At 47.3% G+C, this 22,740-nt stretch overlaps 3 protein-coding genes across 10 annotated transcripts; 2 read left to right on the top strand and 1 right to left on the bottom strand.

Moving 5' to 3' along the window:
* Positions 1–1,267: 1,267 nt before the first annotated feature.
* On the top strand, positions 1,268–2,136 carry LOC100463506 (tctex1 domain-containing protein B). 2 transcript variants are annotated; one of them, XM_031926216.2, is made up of 3 exons: positions 1,268–1,474; positions 1,552–1,745; positions 1,879–2,136. In XM_031926216.2, exons 1-3 carry the CDS (start codon positions 1,424–1,426, stop codon positions 2,042–2,044), a joined length of 411 nt encoding a protein of 136 aa, XP_031782076.1. In that variant the 5' UTR covers positions 1,268–1,423; the 3' UTR covers positions 2,045–2,136. The 2 variants fall into 2 exon arrangements, with proteins under 2 accessions (XP_031782076.1, XP_031782075.1); XM_031926215.2 differs by having other exon boundaries at positions 1,306–1,474; positions 1,546–1,745.
* A 5,034-nt stretch (positions 2,137–7,170) lies between these two features.
* Positions 7,171–9,599, bottom strand: LOC100116042 (glucose dehydrogenase [FAD, quinone]). Its single transcript, XM_031926229.2, has 2 exons — positions 7,716–9,599; positions 7,171–7,378 (listed from the first exon to the last, which is right to left on the bottom strand). The coding sequence occupies exons 1-2, from the start codon at positions 9,501–9,503 to the stop codon at positions 7,235–7,237; spliced, it is 1,932 nt and encodes a 643-aa protein (XP_031782089.1). The 5' UTR covers positions 9,504–9,599; the 3' UTR covers positions 7,171–7,234.
* Positions 9,600–10,533: 934 nt separating this feature from the next.
* LOC100679197 (cyclin-dependent kinase inhibitor 1B) lies at positions 10,534–22,455 on the top strand. Of its 7 annotated transcripts, XM_032598690.1 has the most exons (4): positions 18,009–18,115; positions 18,188–19,321; positions 21,391–21,559; positions 21,636–22,455. In XM_032598690.1, the coding sequence occupies exons 2-4, from the start codon at positions 19,314–19,316 to the stop codon at positions 21,828–21,830; spliced, it is 372 nt and encodes a 123-aa protein (XP_032454581.1). In that variant the 5' UTR covers positions 18,009–18,115; positions 18,188–19,313; the 3' UTR covers positions 21,831–22,455. The 7 variants fall into 7 exon arrangements, with proteins under 7 accessions (XP_003428023.1, XP_016839510.1, XP_032454581.1 ...); XM_003427975.5 differs by lacking the exons at positions 18,009–18,115; positions 18,188–19,321 and adding an exon at positions 10,534–10,954; XM_016984021.3 differs by lacking the exon at positions 18,188–19,321 and having other exon boundaries at positions 17,720–18,115.
* Positions 22,456–22,740: the final 285 nt, after the last annotated feature.

The raw sequence follows: 22,740 nt of genomic DNA, 5'->3' as shown, positions 1-22,740 counted from the left end.
AAAGGATATTTCGTAGACCAACGGTTTTCATCGTATGGCGTTTTGTAGAGCCAGTTTAAAGTTGTAAACTCACCAGGTAAGAGGTAATTAAGATCTCAGTGTGCTCACGATACACACGCGCGCGTAGCACATTTTTTCACAATAATGTATCTCGAATCCAAATATTTGAAAATACATTTCTAATTCTTAGGACCATTAACTCAAGGCTTGCAAACGTTATCTGTAATACTTTCATGGAAAAACATTTATGATATTATAACGATATCTAATTAGTTTCTTAAAGATTTCACTCCTATAAGATACTCATTTATTGCGTGATTTTTAAAAGCTTCAAGAGTCTGTAAAAATAAGCCTCTCGAAACGTAGATCAACAGACCAGCAAAGATGGATAATTAACAACACTGATCAAAAGTTAAAATTTCACAAGTATTACACAGCAGTTCCTATATACAAAAAGAAGCAATACAAGAACGCAGTCGACGCGTGGCCGCACTAAACGCCATGGCTACTCTCGCCCTATCAATTATCGAAAGCCGTGCATAGCTGTCTCATCCTCGTTCGCCTATCGCCCCCAAAAATCGGCGCAAATTAGGCAGCTGATCGTTCTCTCTCTCCCTCTCTCCACACGTCTATATGTATACACATACCTCATCGCGCTTACATAGTTTCAACGTACGCGATCGTCCACCTGGATACATATATCTAGCGTAGCGCGCGCGCGCGTGTCAGGCAAAACCTCGAGGGGAGCCGCCTCATGGGGGTACATCCCTCGGTATGCAATGTACGTCTGGCCGCCGACATGGGGGTGGAGGAGGCCGCGCGCTTAATTACAGCGCGCCGATGAGTCGGCGATACACTACACACACGCGCACCGCAAAACGGGAATTATAGAACTGTTGCAGCTGCTCGCTCGCTCGATATCGAGCCCCTTTCAATTTTGCTCTATATATGTATACATCGGGAGTAATATTTAATTTCGCGACGCCCACCGTTCCTTTATGCTTTACCGAGGATCGAGCTGGGTGTGGGTCGACTTTTTAATGTTTTTAGGCATTGATTTTTCGAAAGTATACAGGAAAATCCGAGAATAATTTAAACTAATTTGAAAAGCCTCGAAAGATAGGGGTATCGGGCTTAATATCCCTCAACTTTTTATAATTGCATCTTTTACCGCAAAAATATAAGTATACGTCGCTCGAAGGAGCCGTGCACGCGAACCTCTGCTGCGAGGCCTTTCGTGCACTCGTTCGCTCCTTAAGTCGGCGAGTCTCATCGATCCATCAAACCTCGTTACTAGGAAACAGCGATTCTGCCTCCAGTCGTGGAAATACAAGCTAAATACGTTCGCGAGCAGGTGCTCGAGCTTGTCGTTGGACAAGGAGTAGTGAGATTAATTCGGCGGACAGATGAAAAAAACTGAACTATGCCGACGCATATTGAGGTCGTTGACAGGCCGAGTAGCGAAATCGATCAGGTAGGTGTTTCCGCGCGTTGAAGTTTTAAAAATTTACGAGTGTTTTTGACGTCCATGTGTGTTTGTTGAAGACGCAGATAGCAAAGTACCAGAATAGTTATCGACTGGAATCGCGTAATGTATTTAAACTGGAGACTGTGGACAAGCTGGTGGAGACGATTATGAACGAGAACTTGGAGAACTTCACGTACGAGCCGAAGGAGGCCGTCAAAATTTGCACCGAAACCGCTTCGGAAATTCAACGGAAGATACGGGTGCTCAATTTCGACAGGTAAATTTAGTATACAGCATCTATTCGAGCGGAAACTCTCGATGCGCTTCGACGCGTAGAGTGTTGCCTATGCCGAGGGGCCTCTACGTCTATCCAAAAGCAAATTTTGAAATATCCGCACAAACGCTTACAGGTACAAAATCGGCGTGACTGTGAGCATCGTAGAGAAGGCCAGTCAATCGATGGATTCCTCGATGGGATTTCTCTGGGACAAAGACAGAGACAACTACACCACTTACACCTTAGAAGGACACACGTACTACGCGATTTGCTGCGTATACGCTGTATACTACGAATAATCAACTTTATCAGCTTTTCGATTATTTTTCTCAACTTGTATAGTTCAGCCACTAATGAATAAACACTATATTATGCTCAAAACAAAAAAGAATATTTTAATACGAACTTGCGTCACAACGTCAGCCGAAGCCCGCATATGCGTATCGCACTTCCTTCTCAACCCCCGTGTAATCCGGAGAAAAGCGCGCGCAAAGAAGTATGCCAATCCGCTCTTAAAGTCTCGCTGTTCAGGCTCGTTTCCCGCTCGCTTCCTCGATAGATAAAAAAAAAACGAAGTCGCTTCATCTCTCGCGAAAAAGGAAGACACATTACCGCCTAATCTTTGAAGACTCCTCGAAACAAGAGCAGCTCTGTGCTCTTTGTCGCGAGGAAAACCGGGTCAAAATCGCGGGCGCGCAGCTGTTCGGCATCAGAGAAACATTGTCCATGAGGAAGAAAGAACCCGCGCGCAGGCGCGAAGACGGGGCAAAAACGCGCCAGATGCGTTAGGTTATTCTTCGGGTCAGTCGAGCGAGTCTCCGACCGCGACTTCGCGCTTCGAGCTTTATTTCTTCATTCGCCGGCCGAGCGAGGCAGTATGGCCAGATTTTCGAGCTACGATGACTGGACTTGGCTGCACATGTCGCTTTGTATTATATGGTAATTGCTGCGTGTGTGCGTTTGTAGCGGAAGCCGAGCTTCCATAGGAAGGTAAATTGGGGGTTGCGGTGGTTATTGATATTGAGGATCGGTAATTATTACGTATGTCATATGTGTGCGGTGAGGCTCTGCGTGTAATTTTTACGTAGAAATCAGAATAAACCAACATTTTTTTGTAATTTCTGCTTATTACGCCGAGCGAGCCGTGTTCCGTAAAAGTCTCGAATACGCGAGGAGCCGCACTCGGGAAAATCTGATAGGGCCCGCAGCTGCGCTCGCATGAAGTATAATATCCTCGCTTTCTCGCAATAAATTGCGACCTAATTTGCAAAAGTGAACGGAAAGGAATGGCCCGCCTACTTGACTCAATTAACTATTGATCATTTCGCACTCCACTTATCGCATTGTCTTTTTGAAAAACGTTGCTCCGTTGTGTGAAAAAAAGTATAGCGTACCGAATCGAACAACTCGAGAGTCCGCGCGCAATCGAACGAACGTTACAGTAATTAACCTATCCCAGCCGCTTGCTCTCTTTTTCGATCGATCATCCCGTTTTTTTTCTCTCTGCCTACTCGCGACAAACCTTCCGCTATACACTATACCCACTTCTCCATCATCCGCAAGAACAAACGTCGCTCACCCCATTGTGCGCGACATTATGTATGAGCGTGTAACGCGTCTCGTAAAAATTGATCGGCCAGGAATCCACGAAATTGTCTGCAATCCCTGTAACGAATAGAAAAAAAATTCTACAAGCTCTACAGATCCGTATACTCGACGCGTAAGGGGGTAAAGCGAAAAGGGGCGCGTGACTCATTGCTTATGCGATACTTTACGACATTTTGGCGCGTCATCGAGCGGACCGCGCGATCGTAGTCTCTTTTTTTATCCGGGGATCCAACGTGTCGGGTCCTCGATCACGTTAGACACAGTCTATAAAATGCAATAGTTTAGAGACACGTCCGATGGGCTGCTGCGTTGGTGCATCTGGTGTGCGTGTCTCCTCGTCACCGTCACTCGAGTTAACGGCTCGGATAAGTCATGTCGGACGCCGTCATCTGCGAAATTGGGGATGTTCGTAAAAAGTAATTTATATAACGGTTTCTCTCTATCTCTCGCTGGGTCCATGATTTTTCACGTTGCTACGTACACGCAAGTTTGATTTTTATTACACTCGTGTTCATTCCGACGATCTGAAACTTCAGCTGTTTATTATATTCGAAAATGCAAATATTGACGCTACCAGGGCGATAATGAACCCCGACTCGAGGCTGCAGCACACAAAAACCGACCTGTCCAGCCCATACACAGCAGCCCAGTGACTCGTGTAACGGATTACACGACATCGCGCACGCGACGCTTCATTTCCATAAGTGTACACACAGATCGCGCATGAAAAGGTATACACCTCGGCGTGTGATGTGTACAGCGGTTTGCTCGCGCCCCTCGCTCGTTTTTTTTTGCGAACACACGAGGGTTCGAGTGCCGATACCACTTCGGGGAACGACTTTTGGCTTCTTGGCACATTCGACGCACAGCTTGCGGGGGGAGATGCCGTCGGTTGGCCCAAGTGACTTTTGCGGCCAACGAGTTTTTCCTGAGGTAAGTTGGCGTTTGCACGCGTGTGAAAGTTTCTACTATCTATGGCGCTATCTGACAGATTACTAAAAAAGCTGCACGAGCCTTATTCGAGGGCCGGGCATTAATCGGCGTTTCACAGCCGCAAGCCAATAACACTCGCGCGATCAGCGCGTATAAAAATAAAACGGCGCAAAATATCGTCCCCCTGGCGTATACGCATAAAAGTCAGAGCATAAAGGACGAGAGGCTGTTACGGTGGACGCCGCCTCTCGCATTATTTATGCAAATCACTCCTAATGTTCTGCTGTGTATACACACGGGAGGCACGAGCCTCTCGAGGGTCTGCTGTCCCGAGAGCAGAAGGAGAGAGAAAAAAATAGCAAAGGCGGGGTGTATACGCGACGCAGCGCGGCCGCAACCGACGCTTTAATTAAGGCCACATTCAGCTCTGTGGCTTTTCACTTTCGTCGCGCCGGAAACACGAGCGATGAAAAACGCCGGCGAGAGAGGAACTGGTTGTGTGTATGCGCCTATATATTCGCGAGAAGGGGCCCTCGCTACCGCGGTATGATGAAGTGTCTCTTTCTCTGGTCATCCTTTTATTTTAGGGGGCTGTGTGATGGGCCTCTTGCCCGTCTATTTTCGGAGCATTAATATTGCGAGAGTGAGCGAGCCCGACGGTTTAGATCCATACGCACACTCACACGTGCTCCAAATACAGGATTCGGCGAGTTCGGAGGGAAATCATAAATTACGTTTCCGCGCCGCGCGTCAGCTACGCCGCGCACAAAGGATCGCGTAAAACAAAATCGGGAGATTGATGTGGACTTGTTTCCGTGGCCTTTTTTGATTCCGCGTAACCGAAAATGAGAACACTGCGCTGCAGGCTTTTCAATATCGAGAGATCCGACTGCGTCAACGCGGCCAAGGCAAATAAATTGACGAGCATTGAAAAAGCAAGCGCTGATCTCTGTCATCGCCGATTTCGTCCGGTCTGTTTGCTTTTTCGCGTCTCTCCTCTCGCCGTATGTTTTTCGTCCGCGATCTCGACCCGATGCATCGGCGCACGCACGTGTGCGATATACTGACGATGACGAGGCCGTGAATGGGGACCGATTGAGAGACGCGCGTATACATCGATTAATCAGAGCCACGATTTATTTATGCTATAGTCGAATTATATACAGCACTGCTGCATCGAGGATAATATCGCCTTGCGAAACCGCAAACCCACGCGGATCGAGAGTCTGCGGGAAACTGACAGCGACATGCTGGTCACGGAACCAAAGCGCGAGCGCACCGCAAAAAGTGTCTACAAACCAGAGAGAGGACCACTGACCGGTACACCGCATACCTCGCGGCTGCAGATATATCCTGCCCACAGGATTGTCTCACGCTCGCGGCTCTTGTTGTTGTCTGCATAGGTGGACGAGATAGACTACTGTATACACTATACGCGCGAAAACCTCAAAATCCGCTCCGGCCATCCGGTTTCGCGCCGACTTTATACTGTTTGCTAAACACTGCGGGCGAATTGTGTATGTGACACTTTCGGCTTCCGTTGAGGAAGCGGCTGATGCATCGAGTCGTCGTGTATTGTGACGATTGCATATTGTTTTAAGTTTTCGCTCGAGTTTTGATAAACATATCGTTCTCGAAATATGAATAAACGCGCGAGGACTGACGCCAAGGCTTGTTCTATGCATTCGATTCACGAAAGGCCCGGTGTGTTGTTTAGTCTCGTTTAAAAAGGTGCGCGTCTAGACACTCCGGCTGTTAGAGTAAACTCTTGCGAGAAGGCCAAAAATCTCGTTCGCGCTACATGTAATACAGTTGCAAAGAACCGGCCGTCGAGCCATTTAAAATCAGGAAGCTTGTCCGGCACGCGCGTTACGGTCCTTGAAACGGAGTTTTTATAACTCTTCTTTCTCCTTCTCGTACACTAGCACTCCTGCGCAAGTAAATTCACAAATTTGTAATCTTCCTCCGAATCCCGAACGCTTATTTTTTCCTCTTCTGCACAAATGAACCCGTCAGAAAAGGTGTTGAGGTCACGGAAAATCCAAGCAACAGCCCCCAATTTATCGCTCGGCGGCTCCCGAAAGCGTATAAGCGGACGTGATTATAAGAAAAAAGCCCTCGCGCCGCACCTTCGAAAAGGGCGCGCGCGCGCGCGCGCAGCGGGAGGAGCGAAAGGAAAAAAGGGGGTACGTAGATTAGTTGCAACGGAAGAAATCACGTGGATGCAGGCCAAGCGAAACGCAAATAACATAAAGGCATTATAACGGAGGCGGACAGGACGCCTCGCCTAGATCCTGTCCGAGGATTCCCGTCGAGCGTGAAATCACTTCCACGCAGCGCGTGCAGCCGTGTCCGTTTTTGTTCCATATCAACGGCTCCGAAAATACCTCGCTGCGTGCCGCTAATAAACGTCTTGGATCTTACTCCAGCGACTCTGGAGGTCTGATTTTTTGCGCACTCGATTCTCGTTAAAAAATGTTTCCTCGAAGCATCTGCGGACCGGAGAATCGCCGCGACGAATCGATGCAGGTTTTATAACTCTACTGCCATATGGAAAGCCTCGTCGCACTAGATACTGCGTATATAGTTTTACGAGCGATTTTATGACCGATCGTAAAAGTCGAGGAAAGAAAAAACAAGGAGGCTGGCGACAAATTTTAAAACTGCGTATTTCCCACATAGGAAGCTAAACGCGCTGAGGTCTTCATTTTCCTTCCGTTCCGCTTGTACCCTTACAACGGGATTACGCAATGCTTCTATTTGACGGGCTATACTGCACCGTACAGCCGTTTATTGTTTATTCATGAAAAATGAATATGCACCGCGGGGTGTAATAGAACGGTTGCGAAAGTCGCACAGGGATTACAATAATTTTAACGATCCGTGAATTTGGCAGCTTAGCTTTATTAGACTGTAAAAAGGGTTACCGATACAAGTCTGTGCGTGTTTCAATCCGTAGCGTATCCCCAATCCTCTTTAACCATATCGGCAGCTTTTTCAGCGATGGCCATCACCGGAACGTTCAGATGCCCGGAAATGATCGTCGGCATGATCGATGCATCGACGACTCTCAGACTATCAATGCCGTAGACCTTGAAAATTAACGTACGTATTAATCTACATATTATTACACTGAAAAAAAGAAATCAGCCATTTTAACTGAAATCGCACCAGTAATCTGCCATTGTACGAAGACTCGCCAAAATTACCGTAGAGTTCAGTAGTTTTAAAGAATCAGTTCGGTCGTTTTTGCTGGTGTTCCGCGTGAGCGACCAATTTTACGAGTCGCGACTCGCCAAAACTACCAGTGGCACACCGTTGTTCTTACTGAACAGTCGTTACGGTGGCAGAACGGTTAAAACTACCGGACTTTACAGCAGAAATGACTGTGTTTTTTTCAGTGTAGAGATTTTAAATGACGATTATTACCTTCAGTCTTGAATCGACCACAGCCATAGGATCGTCGACGGGCCCCATCTTGCTGGTGCCAACCGGGTGGTAAGTGGTCGTTCCAAAAGTTCTCAAAGCGCAGTCCCAATATTCATCCGAATACATTTCCAGCTTCTCGCACCCGAGAATCCGATTCTCGACCAAAGTGGAGTTGTACTTTTGCAGCGCTTCGGCCTTGGACAATTCGATCGCATATCTGATTCCTTTTGTCATTACTCTGACGTCGTCCGCGTCGCTCAAGTAATTCGGGTATATCTGTGGCTTTGCTCCCGGATCTTTGCTTTTCAACGTTATTTTTCCTCTACTCTTGGGCGACAGCAAAATGACTATAATCATAAAGGATTGCTTGTTCAACAGACTTTTATACGTTGTCTTGTAATGATCGTCATCTATATTCAAGATATCGTGAAAGAAATAATCGGAGCCAACGGTGGGAGTGACCTGAAAGTATTCCACATTGGGACTTCCTTTTCTAGCTTCCAAATCATCGACGTTGATGAAACCTATTATTTCTCCGCCACCACTGATCGTAAAAGGTCCTCGTCTCTTTTTCAAGTAATCGCCCGCTGCTGGATTAGTTGGGGAGAGAAGATCCGCAGTGACGATGGTCACGGAGTCGTTCACCGTAAACATCAGGTTCCAGTACGATAAGTGATCGATCAGATTTTCACCAACACCTTTTGAATCTTGCAAAACGTTAATCCCCAATTCTCGCAGCTGATCGGCTGGTCCTATTCCGGAGAGCATCAGCAGTTTTGGAGTGTCGACGGAACCGGTGCATACTATCACTTCTTTCTTCGCTCGAACTTCTATGGTCGTTCCATCTTTGTTCAAGAAAACTCCATAAGCTTTCTTCGTGTCCGGATCGATCAGCACTTTATCCGCGCGAGTGTTTCGCGTTAGGAAGAGATTAGGTCGCCCATGGATGGGATACAGGTAACCTCTGTTAATGGACCATCTCTCCCCATTGTTTACGGTCGCGTGGGTGTACGCGAATCCTATCTGCTCCTGCCCATCGTAATCGATAGTCGGAAATCCCATCTCTTCGGTGGCCTCGAGATAAGCCTCGCTGATTTTCGTACGATACGGTACGTTTTCAATGTGCATCGGTCCGTCGAACCCGTGATAAGCTTTCTCGACCGGTGTACAATTGAAGTTCTCCAGCTTTTTGAAGTAGTTGAAGAGGTCGTTGAAGGACCAGCCTACGTTGCCCAGCACAGCCCAATTGTCGTAGTCCTCGCGATTGCCTCTCGTGGCGACCATCAAGTTTATCACACTGCTACCTCCCATGACCTTACCTCTGGGCCAGCTGCACTGGTTGTTCGTCATCCCTCGGCAGTAGTCATCCGAGGGCTCTGTCTGATACTTGTAGTTGATGGAATCGGAGAACTGCAAGAACGGAGCGAGCAGAGGTATGTCCTCGATGAGATTCTCCTTCGGTCCAGCCTCAACCAGAAGAACCGTGACGTTTGGTATTTCGCTCAGTCTGTTTGCCATCACAGAGCCTGCGGTTCCTGCCCCAATGATCACGAAGTCGTACTCTTGGCCAATGGAGGGGGTCGTGTCGTCGAGTTCCTTCTCGCTGGTGAGGTATAGGTCCTCTTTGATGAACAACGCTCCGCCAGTTATTATGTTGTAAACATTGGTCACGAGCGTCACTACGGTGTCCACTGCGTCTTTTGTGAGTTCTTCTACGAGCCCCATGGACGAGGGGATGATCAAGAGAAAGAGAAGCGCGAAACGCAACGGTCTATGCACACTTTTCATTTTGATTTAAATGTATAGTATACGACTTTTATTATATACAGTTTGCGCTCGGAAGTCTACCAAGCACACTGAAGACTATCGGCATTGAAAAAAATGACTTGTATAAGAAAACACGGTGGTATATCTTATCATGGTAATTTTTGTTAAAACACAATAGTCTACTCATACGAGCAGCAATAATCTACAAGTATATCGCGCCGGCTACTCGAACGAACGTCCGAACAGTCGATAGTACGACAGCAGCAATACCACTTGAGAAAAACTATCAACCATGTAGTAAAACAGCGCACGGAAAAAAAGTTTCTAGGAAAACAAAGAACAAGCTAGCATATCGTCGCAATTTGGAGAAAAAAAATTATCGAAAGCCGTCATCAATTATACCCTCAACTCGCGTCACGCGCGCGGCAGCATCTGTCAGCTGCGCAGAGTCGTACGAAATCGTGGCTGCAGAGCTTTGCTTTTTCCTGCGCTCTCTCTCTCTCTCTCTCCTAAAATAGAATTTTCCATACACAGGCGCGCGCGAAGTCAAGAATCCCGCCGTTAAACACTCTCTCCCCGGCATTGTTTCAAGAGACGCACTACTTCCGCGCGCTCGGGAGCAGCTGTACAGTCGGAAATGAGAAGCAAATGCGTCGCCCGCGTATGAAATATATTCCAACGTCCAAATTCTAATCACCTAGCTGAAATACACGCGCCGTCTCTCTCTCTCTCTCTCTTTCTCAATTTTTGAACTCAGCGTACACTTCGCGGAATCATCGGCTGTAAATATTTTTTCGCCCTCTCTCTCTCTCTCTCTCTCTCTCGTACGCGCGCGCGGCTGCATTTAAAGAGCCCCGAAGCTTTTTCTCCGAATCCGGAGCAACACGCTTATACCGTACGCGCACGCGTCCTATAAATATACCTGCACGCGCGGGTACAGCACTGATGCATCGTAGGCGGGCCCTCCGGGGATGCGCGTCGCGTAAATATAGGAGGAAAAGGCTCGCTCTCTCTCTCTCTCTCTCTCTCTCTCTCTCTCACTCTCTCTCTCTCTCTCTCGCTCGCTTGCGTGCGTGCACTCGCGGAATGCCTAGAGTAGCTATAAGGAGCTTGCGCCGCTGGGGAGACAGTTGTTGCGCGGACTGCGCACCGCTTGCATATACTGTATAATAGCGCTGCAGCCGCAGCCGTTACCGCATTGTTATTTTGCTTCTTTCGCCGAGCGCGCTCCTCTTATCCGGAGCGTGATAAGCTTGATCGGCGCGAGGTACGTGTGTTGGTGCGCACGGATATACTGCAGCGGGTTAATTTTGTAGCGCCGAGCGGTCATTGTTCAAGCGCGACCGCAAGGCTGATACTCGTGCTTGTGCTTTTGGGAACAGCAGTTGGAGGATTTGTTCGGTGATCGTTACATCCGTGTTCAGGATAGTGCCAAGTGGGAATCGAGACAAGATGCTGGCCGCTAGACACAGGTGAGATATGCGATTTCGTTTAACGCACTGCGCAGTTATTTTTTAATTTATATGGTCATTCGAGGAAGCGTATAAAGTTAAATAGTCAATTTTGTGTATAGGAATCCATATGGCACGGTCTATGTTTTACGAGCGCATAGTAAAAAATTACGAGCGTTTTAATGCGCGCATTTCGTGATGGATATTGGCGGTCTCGTACTTCCTTGAAAACGCATTGGGAAATTAATCCGAACGTTTGTTCAAGATATTGCAGCCGGTTGTGTGCAGCGCGTCTCGTCGTTTCGAAAATATACGATATGACACATCGGCAAGAAGCTCCGAGTGACTCCATCCCCTTTACCGCGCCCAACATCTGCTTTCTATGTGCAAGCTATGGTCTATCGTCTACACGGACAAAAAAAATGGTTAAAAATACGCGCCAACTATATTTTTGGTTAATCTCACCTTGTAAGATTAACCAAAAGTACTTGGTAGGTACCTCTCGGTAAGGTTAATCAAAAATACTATAGTTGCTGCGTATTTTGCCCAGCGCTTCGTTACTGTTACCAACTGGTTTTTTCCGTGTAATAAAAGCTTTATGCGATTGCAACCTTCGTGAACAATAAGCTGACGTCATATGTCGAACGGTTCTCCCTTTGTCTGAAAGAGATAATTATTGGCTCGTTAATTAACGAAATTTCCGAGAAGCAGATAAGCCAACATCGATATGATCGATAAAAAATACGTATACTTCGCGCACAGGGGAGTCAAAACTCGCTCCTCCTTATCTCTCCGTACACGCCTACACATATAATGTACGTGTCTCCTTTAAGACCTGGATGAAACGGCATAGCGATAAACATCAATAGTCGAGGAAATGAAGCAATGGACTGTCGATTTTTTGAGCAGTAAGACGGATCCTAATGCGGTTTTTTGCATTCGATTCGTCAGAGCGTCAGGAAATTTTGTGACCTACTGTGATTAATTACTTTTTTGAAAATGCATTATTGCATAAGTAATACGCATTTTAAAATTGCATTCTGCCGAGGAGACACTAAATAAAAAATGTACAACTCGGTAAATATTGATGGAAATGAGTTCGGTTTTGCTACTCGGGGGTTTTTGGGGTCGCTGAACACGAATATGGCAATGGCAACGGCCTTCGAGGTACCTAGTGCCCAGGGTTGACAGTATCAACGTCGTCTCCTAGAGTTTCACGAAAAATCAACAACATATTTTTTCGAGACTTTTTATTTGGGGGTTTTCGAGATCGCAGAACACGAATATAGCAACGACAAGGTCCTCCTGGGTACCTGGTGCCCAGGGTAGACAGTATCAACGTCGTCTTCTAGAAATATTTTGAGTAAAACGCCATATCCATATTCAGTGACCCGAGAAATCCCTAAGTAATGTGTTTGACTTAATCACTATTAAATTCCCACAAAGCTCCAGGAGACGACGTTGATACTGGTGACCCTGGGCACCAGGTATCTCGGAGGCCGTTGCCGTTGCCAAAACCGGACTCATTTCCATCAATATTTACCGAGTTGTAAATTTTTTATTTAGTGTCTCCCCGGCAGAATGCAATTTTAAAATGCTTATTATTTATGCAATAATGCATTTTCAAAAAAGTAATTAATCACACTAGGTCACAAAATTTCCTGACGCTCTGACGAATCGAATGCAAAAAATGCGTCTTTAGTTCTTCATTTCCTCGACTACAACGCTCATCATCAGCTGCGATATAATTGCAACTGCGCCGCGAGAGCACACATACACACACCACGCGCAGTCGAAGTTTACAAGTTTAACGACCCCCTTGTTTCGCGAAAATGCGAATAACTACGCGCCAGCGCAAATATTTCGAAAACAATCCAACCAAAATCTTATCTCCCCGCGCGATAACCGAATCTAAGCAAAAGAACACACTGCGAGCGAAATTTGAATAAAAAATACAAGCTGCGCGTATAAATCAGAGTCATGCATATTCCGATCGGCGCACAAAAAGCGCCCGATAAGCCAACGCGTATATAGTGCGAAGTCACTCCCGGAAAAATTAAAAACCATCCCAGCGTGACCCATACGCACAGACAGCGCCGTGTGTCCGCAGATCTGCATTACCTCGGTTAGGGGCCTTACATAAAGCACACACGCGATGGGCCTGCGGTTATCCTACATCCGGCGCACTCGAGACTATACGCCGCGGAGGAGATCCTCGAATAACGTTACATATACGGGATTTAAACGTGTAGCGTTACGCGCCTACTAGCTCTCTTCCTGTGCGTGCGAGCTTGAATTTCCCTTTATTCCGCGGGAGGTGCGCGTCAGGTTTTAAATTCCTCTCGCCGGGTAGGTACATTCAATGCGCCCGCAGCAGCGAGATCTTCGATTTTTCGGGCCCATGGTATAACCCCTGCTTCTTCCTGCTATCTTCGACGGGCTGATCCATTTTTTTTTTGGTTCTTGCTTTCGAGAGCGGGTATACGGTGTCGGGGAGGATTACACGCTGCGATTTATATGGGACGTTGCTCCGGTGTCTAATCCGAGCCGGATAATGTTGCCCTAAATTGGATCCGTCGTTCTCGCTTATCGCCTCTCGAGGACGACGCGACGTGGGCGAGGCGCACCTGCGCGCCGTACGTCGCGGAAACAGCGACTTGATTTTTTGGCTTTCCTAGGAAGCGGGAGCTGGCTAATTCTGCAGTCGGTGCAGTTGCTTCGGTTGATTGCCAAAATTAGATAGGGAAAGATGGATGTGTTTATGCGCGTACGCGGAAAAGATATTTTAATCCGAAAGGTTAATAAACATCGAAAGCACTTCCTCAACTATGTCACCGAAAATCGGCCGAGAAAAAACGACGAGTCCGCGGTGCGCACAATAATATTTTGAAGATATATATTTTCGAGGCCAAACAGACGAGCGCCGCGACGACGATATCTCCCGACCTCGACATCGTGCCGGCGGCAAATATCGAGGCCCAACACGTGATTAACCGCAGCCGCGCGCCCCTACCTACGCTCGTTTCTATTTTCGAGGAAATAATTACGGCCGCGATTTATATTTCGCTGACACCTTCGCGACTCGCTGGGCCGCATAGGCGTCTGGAAAAAGTTTCTCCGACAATAGGTCATTGTGTCTTATATTCACCGTCCGCCGGACTTGCCTGGCGGAGCCGTGTAGACGATCGCGACGAATAATTGGTCCTGTATATGAGTGTCGATGATTTTTGCAAAGTAACATGACATGATTTGAAGAAAATCGTAACCGTGTTAAAGAGATAGGGAACGAGTTTGCGATACGATCGTGGCCGACTTATCTGGAATGAATGGGCGCTTCGCTATTATCGTCTCCTACTTATCGCTCTATAACTTTATAAATATATTTTCGAGATATTTTTAGCCCAGCAGGATTTTTCTCACCCAAATCGTAGCCCCGAGCGCGGTGTGCTTTTGTACGTCATAGAAATGTTAATTTTCCGTCTCCGAAAATTCCGACGCACAAAAGCGCATTAGCAATGTTAATGCTCCCGAGTGAAATTCCTCCATCATCCCTCTCACCGGAGTCGAGTTTTCCCGGCGCAGACTCTCCTCTCGTAGCTTTCAACGCCGGATAATAGAGGAGAGAAAAAAACCGTTAATATTGTAATGCCTGCAGTCCAATTCCGGGGGCTCGTGTGTAAATTAGCGGAGAGAAAAGGCGCCTCCTAAGACGTCGAGTCGAGCCCGAGCCACGCTCTCTCTCTCTCTCTCTCTCTCTCTCGTGTGGGTGCGCAGCACCATATAGCTATAGCTTCCCCTTTGAAATTTTAATTCGGCCGTCCGTTGACTTTTTCACCGATTTCCATTCGGCTCCGCGCTGCAGTACGTATATAGTGTGCTCGGGGCCCTTTAAGCGGCGGGGACTGCGCGTAGTGTGTAGTATAAGCTGGGGAGAGTATTAGTCCGGATGCACGGCTGCGTCGCAGGAAACTTTAAATTGAAGGAGAGGAGTGTGTCGTTGCTCGACGGAGGGGAAAAACTGCGACGAGACGGGAGATGAAGGGAAAAAGCCGAGTGTGCTGCGGTTAAAAAAGCGAGATGTTTCTCTCCATGTGCTCTGACAATGAGGACGCTTTGTTTTCTTCGTATTTTAATTCCACGATTACGTGTATCATTTGAATTTTTCAATCCTCGACAAATTCGTTAGCAAGCCTCGACACATCCTCGAGCGCGCGCGTCTAACCAAACGGAAGAAGTCGACGGAAGCAGCGTCGCAGTCTCAAGCACTGCGCGCGCTCTCGCCGACGTGTACACACAGGGGAGTGCGTGTATACCTCTCCACGCCACACGCACTTATTTTTAAAAGATGCGAGGGGTGAAGTCAGACTACTGCACGCAGTCCTCGACTTTCTGAGCACAGGCGCGCGCTCGAAAAAATCATCCAAACTACGCGCCACACACTTGGGGTAGATCTCAATCAAAGAGTGAGAGGAATATTCGGCGCGGATTCACGCAAGGACTCTCTCTCTCTCTCTCTCTCTCTCTCTCTCTCTCTCTCTCCTCTTATTTTTTTGCGACCTTTCCCACAGCGATGCGCGGTCGAGATAAGCGCGACGAGTGTGTAACGATTTTTGATAGATTTTTTTTCAATTTTGCTAATCTCGCGCGCAACAATGGGAATCCGGCGGCGATTAACGGCGCGGAAAAAGGTGAGGTAACGAGCTCGAGATGCGTCGATAAGAGGGTCAGAGAGCACTGCATTCACAGGCGTCGCGTTGTAATTACACAAATCGCGCGCTATAGAGAGAGAGAGAGAGAAAGGGAAATTAGTTTCGCCTGCTCCGAGTATAAGACGCTGTACAAAGCGCCCGACAAGCCTGTATCACTTTTTCTATATACAGGCGCGTATTACAGCGTGCTCCCGCCTTTTTTCGAAAGCAGCCGCGCTTTTCGCGCCAAAGCCGCATCGGCGGCTCGCAGGAATAAATTTCAAGGTCCGTGGATGTAATATGCACACGCGCTCTCGCAGGAAGCGACAGTTGCTGCGGCCCGAGATTTTTAGCATACGCAGGCGAGGAAGTGGCATATGCTCGCCCGCACGCGCGGAATGAATGAATGAATATGCATTTCGTCGTGCGCCGAGATATATACATATACGCGTGCAGCTCTCTCCGGTACAAAGGGACGAGATAATGCAGATCGCGAGTGCGGTCATATCGACGCTCATCTCGATTGCTCCGATGTGCGTGAAAAAAAATCTGGACGGAGGATCGATTGAGCTTGCGTACGTTGGACATTTCAGGGACGTTTCAAGTGTACGCATTCTATTAATGAAAACAATTGCCGAGGTGTCGACGGCTGAGGCACAACGCGATAGCCATCTCTCGCGAAGAGTTACGATTTGACAGTTTTATTTCATCCTATACTTCTTTGTGCAATGCGAAGAACGAGAAAATCCTCTAAATTTTCTCTTACACGGACCGACGCTCCTGCGCGCTCGCGGCTGAAAGGCCGCTTAGCCGAGTGTGTCGAGCGGTTTCGCGCGCAAACTCTCCGCGGCACTGCACCTGCCGCTGACTGCTGCAGGGATTTCTTAATGCTCGGCCGGTGCAACCGACTTCGAGAAGACATGTGTTCCCTCCGTTCCCACCGACGACTCTGCAATTATCGAGACGCCTCGTTATACTACACTATGCACCTTAATGCGCCGCGGCAGAAAGTGTCTCTCGAGCCGTTGCTGATTTGATTTCGTATTATGGGGATTATGAATATAATAACATTGTTATATACTAAAATTCGCTGGACACAGGTGAGATATGCGATTTCGTTTAACGCACTGCGCAGTTATTTTTTAATTTATATATGGTAACATTGGTCATTCAAAATAGCTGTGGTCATTTGAAGAAGCGTAAAGTTAAATAGTCAATTTTCTGTTGGAATCCGTATGGCGTGGTCTATGTTTTACGAGCGCATAGTAAGAAAATTACGAGCATTCTAAGGCGGTCTCGTACTTCCTTGAAAACGCATTGGGAAATTAATCCGAATGTACGTTTGCTCAAGACATTGCCGGTTCTGTGCAGCGCGTCTCGTCGTTTCGAAAATATACAGTAACAAAGCGCTTGGCAAAATACGTACCAACTATATTTTTGCTTTATCTTACCAATGACTTGGTAAGTATAATAAAAAAATGGCCAAGTTACCTGCTTTTTTGGTAACATTTATCAAGTTCTTGACAAGGTTAATCAAAAATATAGTCGATGCGTACAGTTACATGCTTGATTGTTATACTAAACTTAATCGAAGAGTGTACATTACCGCGAGATTCGTCGATCAGATTTTTACGACCGTTAAATGATAAGTACTCGCTTTTGCACGAGACGCATCACGCATAGCACCGATGCCGGATGTTTGCACTTGCTTTACCGGATACTCTCTCGGGCTAAGGTATAATATACACAAGATACACGCGGGTTTTAATGTGGAACACGCCGTGTATTATTTCTAGATACGCTCAACCGAGAGAAGCATGATAATAGCATGTGTGTAATGTTTGTTGTGAATTTCTGTTGAAATTGTTGTTTTGCTAATTTTATACCTCAGATATACGTGGAAGCGCAATTACCAACGGATTTCATTGTACGTTATTTAGAAGGTAAATATAGAGCGTGCTTCGGCTTTGATCGACAGAATTGCACTCGGTTATCGCGCTTATCAGCGGCTCGATTCGCGACCTTGCGCCATTTTTTTGCTTTGCCCGCGCTTTCCTCTATACCGCGCGCACATGTTAATTGCGATATCGTACAGAGTGCTTACGAGAACAAATTGTGTATGCCAGGTGCACGTCGATGCATGTTACGCGTGTATCTATTTTTTTTTTCGCGGGAAAACTAGTTAATAGAAAAAGTAATCCTCGTTAAAAAACCCAACGATTATACACGGCGTATTGTCGCGCTCGTGAATGACAATAACAAAGCCGTCCGTTATGACGCACTCATATAACGTGTCATTCTGAATAATTTATTATACAATCACCGCTTGTTGAATGTTTGCGGAAAATCCAAAACAGAGCGAGAGACAGAGGAAGCGAGAGTTTACACGTGCCGTGTGCAGTTAAGCAACTGCAGTTTTCATTCGTTCGTCCGACAGTATAAGTAGTAGAGTTGCAGTCGTCGATTCTGAGCAAAAACTCTGTACAGCACCGCAGTGAGTTAACATCAGAATCATCACTTGTAGCATATAAAAAAATCCATAGCTCCGAAAAGATTTCGATTACAGATGCATACAAATTGCAATAATCATCATCATCGTCCGATGGCGATGTGCATGAAAAAAAAAAGAAGTCTCTAATAATACGCGCACGTGAGAATTTCCTTTATTCCCACATACAAGCCGCGCTGAAACCATTGTACGCGCATCGAGGGCGAAAGAAGGAGCTTCTGATCCCACGATCGCGCGGCGGAGATTCGCAGACGAGATTCGCGTGGCAGAGGGAAGTAAAAATCTGCTCTTTCCGTTTAACGTTAAAAAAAAATTCATCAAATCATAACGGCGGCGCGTCTGTTATTCATTCGCGCCTCGCGCGAGCGACGAAATTTCGCATTCGGAAGTCCCGCAATAAACACAACACCGAGTGCATATAGAACGCGCGGCAAACAGTCGGAGCTACTATACGGACGGACGTGTGGAATGGGTCGGCGACTGCACGAGAGGCCAGTGCGCGTATGCGTTATACAGCCGCGGCGCGAGTTGAACGGCCTCGTAATAAAATGATCAGTGGACCGCTACCCGCTGCTGCGGAGCGAAGCGCATACAGTGCACTCGGCGTTGCACACTAGGCGAGCGACTACAAACCGAGATCAACGACTCTCCGCTGCGGGTTATGAATGAGGATTGTTGCGCTTTGTTTCCTCGTTTCGCGTCGGTTTAAAACGATAGCCCCGATTAATAAGAAACGAAGAATTACACTCTTATCGACTACGCGCACACTCGTACGTTTTCTATCCCACAGCACAGCGAGACGGGAGAGCTGTCTCTCGGAATGCGCACTTTCAACATCGTCGAGTTCTTCCTCTCTCTCTCTCTCTCTCTCTACGAGCGCGCGCAGACAACAGTGCAGCGCTTCAGTTGCACTCTCCGGCGAGGAGCTAAGCGCGGAGTGTACGTATTATGTGCGGTAGTGGGGACGGCTGCGGTAACGGCATCGGAGAGTTTAAAAGGATTACGCGATACTGACTTTGACGCTAGGCTAGTTTATCTCCGTTAGTTAACCGGTGCAGTACTGAGAGGACGCGCTGAGAGGACGCGCTGAGAGGACGCGCTGAGAGGAAGAAGGTACGCTTTGGCTCTGTGAAGTTTCGCGAGTGTGGAACGATGCGCGGGAGGCTGTAGGGACGGTTCGACGATGTTGAGGTAGGATTTTGAGATTATTAGTGTATCTTGCATATAAACTATTCGCGGCGTCTGATGTCATGCTTTATACGCTTTATACGCCTCTTCTCGCAGTCAAGGAAAACACCTTCGGCGTTTAAATCACCAATACGCTCGCGCACATACGCCCGAAAACCCCGTCTAGGTCAACGAACAAAGCCAACCCCGTGAAAGCGGTGCGCGCGCATCGCTCACCCCTGGAGCTACGTATCCGCGTGAAAACAGCCGATCAGCCGTCTGGCGCTTATATATATATATATATATATATATATATATACAGTGCAGTCACCCCTCGGCTTTTATCGATCCGACGATACCCACACACACACACACACAGCGCGTACGCCATGACGTCGCGCGCAGCTCCCTTATAACCTAGCAGCGAGAGACGCAGTCGTAACTGGCGACTGGCCGAAAACAGCCGGCATCTTTACAAGTTTTCTAGTCCTTGTATACAAGTATTTTTTAGAGGATAATTTAGTTTTAGCCGAGTATAGTTTTAAGTGAGTGGAGTCTAGTCAGAGAAGGCGGAGGAGGAAGAGAGTTTTCATGTCGTTGGGCTGATCGAAGTAAGGTTATGACCGTTGGCTCTTGTGTGCGTTGGGGTTGATTTTGAGGACGAATATTCGTTGGCAAAATGAAAGATTTGACGTTGTCGTGAGTATATTTTGTGTGTGTTTTTTTTATTTTTATTTTAAAGCTCGATTTTCTGTGTATGCGTGAAGTAAATTTCATGGGTTCACGTGCGTGCTTTGATTTTGTTCAATAAAAAATCAGCGATTGTTGCTATTTTTCAGTTCTATTTTCAATCGAATACTGACACTGCAAACGCTGCACATTACACTCACTTGAACTTGCACTACCCGATAGGATTACGAGAGTTAGAAAACGCAGTGGGATTTAAACGGCTCCGGTGCAGTGACTCGATACGAGTTACGAATAAAGGAATAATGCTTCCAAGAACAAACAGTCCGCGACACTGAAAGGCCGACAAAAGCATCCATTTACCGGCGCTCTTAAGGCAGTAAACTGCATAAAATTAAATTTTAAAAATAACGTAATCAGTAAACACGCGACAGAGCCGACCTTGTTCGCGTCGGCGAAAGCAGATGCCGTAAACAGAATAAAAGAAGATGCAGGACGCAGGTGCGGAGCGCGCGCACGCGTTTCATTTTCAATGAGGACTCTATTCTGAATTTGATAAAAATACCGTATGCACGCGCGTTATCTCGGCGCACGCGCCCGAGTAACCTTATCTGCCGCGTATAATACGTGCTTCCGCACACTTATTTCACCCGATGCACGCGATGCACGTGTTGCGAACTATTGTGCTTCGTCGCTTGAAACTCATTAGCCGCTGCGACAACTGACCGTTTGTATTCTTTACCGTCCTATTCCCCGGCTTTCTATGGCTTCCACTTTCTGTTTTGACCTGATTTGCCGGTGTTTTGCATAATTTTCGATCGTTTCGCAATCCAGCTTATACCAGGAACTCCACGACTAATACGAGTACTTACAGCCGCACGTGCATCCACGTACGACCGCACCGCGATTCCGTCCCCGCGCGACACTGCAATTGCAAAAAGACGCGCATTCCCACGATAAACAAGTGGTAGGTACGCGTTACACAACCATATGCGGGGCGAAAGAGCCGACTCGTGCGGAGCTGACCATCGCGTGAAATGTATCCATTGATGCTGGCTTTGGTTCTCCGCGCACGCGAATCCGCAGAGCCGCAGAGAGCAGGAAGCCGAGCGAACCTCCTCGAGCCGCTCGTTTCCGTGTGAAATTTCGAAAGAGCCTCGCTTTTCGCGCCAAAACTTGCTGCATATTCCGTTCTTCATGGATAAGTCCGCGTGACGAGAGCTCGTTAGCCTTATCGATGACACTTAACGATCGTTCGATTACATCGGCGTCTTATATCGCATACGCTTTCGCTCTCGCTCTCGAGAGAAGCGATGAACGAAGCGGCCCGCCCGCCGAACACAAGACTATACGAGTTAGCGAGATCATTCACGTGTAAATGTTTGTGTTTTTTTTTCACGTTACAGAGCCCGGCTCGCGATGGCAGATAGGAATCCCGACAGTCAGGAGGCGAGGATCAAGGGCAAGCACTGCAGACGTTTAAACTTCGGCGACGACGCGAACGACGACAGCCTGCCGAGCAAGGAGGAGATCGAGCGTAAATTCGCCGAGGAGATGGACAAGCACCAGAAGGAGGTAAGAGACGACGCTCGTCGCTGAAAATTTTATTTCTACACTCCGAACCTTTCCTTATACTCTTATCCGCTTGCAGAAACAAGCCAAATGGAACTTCGACTTCAAGCAGGGCCGCCCACTGGAAGGCCGCTGGGAGTGGGAGCGACTGGACAGCAACAACGAAGTGACCAACGCTCGCAACACCGGCAACTCGTCGAGAGCAGCAGCCCCTGGAAACTCGGATGCGCGATCTGGTCGAGCGCAGGGGGATGCAGCGAACCAGGCGCCCTGAAACCGCCACGATGCAGTCGTCCTCTCGGAGGATCTCTCGCGGACGGATTCTACCGCGTGCAATTTCTTACTTTTTTTTTACTCTCTATCGTCGCATCGACGAGGCCGACTGAAGTTTAAGGGAATGGACGAGACGAGCCTTTTTGAAAAGCTATTGTGTACTCGATTTTTTCGATGATTATTATTGCTATTACGATATTGCGTTATATGGAAGGGAGAAATAAGCTGGTTTGAGATTCTTATTTTGTAGCTGGTGTATCATTGGCGCGAAGTGATTTTTGATGATTTTTAATTCGAACAACAATTGGCAACAAACTCTAGTCAACGGCAATATTCGCATAGAACGACACAGGATGTTGACGATATTATCCGTGGCAATTACGACTAAGCGAGATGAAATTATTTATTAGGCGAGGAATAGATTGATATTTATACCATATGTGATATGTGCGATTTTTTTTATTTACCTTAATTACTGTAACTCTGTATTCAAATTGCTATACGCGAACGCAGCTTACAAGAGCGCGAAGATCATTTTGTAAATAAAACGGTAACTGCTGTACGTTATGTGCATATTTTGAAAAAAAGCACTGAATAAATTTCGAGATTATATGCACCCTAAAAAAGCCTCTTTCGAATCTCCATGACGCATATAAGCAAAAATCCTTCCCTCTCGCACCTCAGCGTCTAAAATAACGTTATAAGCGCGAGCACGAGAAAGTATCGTCTTTCAAAACACAATGCTATCCCAAAAATGCGCAATCCTCGAAACAATACAGCTCCCCCCCTGCATTCACCATCGCACTATACCCACAAATTCTGGAACTCTCCGCGTATACGCTGCAGGTGCGCAATTGCTGAGAAACTCTCAAATCCCACGATCTTAGAGCAGACCAGAGTAGGTACAAACC

This window comes from Nasonia vitripennis, chromosome 3 (genome assembly GCF_009193385.2).
Source record: "Nasonia vitripennis strain AsymCx chromosome 3, Nvit_psr_1.1, whole genome shotgun sequence".
Classification (NCBI taxonomy): domain Eukaryota; kingdom Metazoa; phylum Arthropoda; class Insecta; order Hymenoptera; family Pteromalidae; genus Nasonia; species Nasonia vitripennis.
Note: the sequence above shows the minus strand (reverse complement) of the source record. Positions and strands in the feature narration are given on the sequence as shown.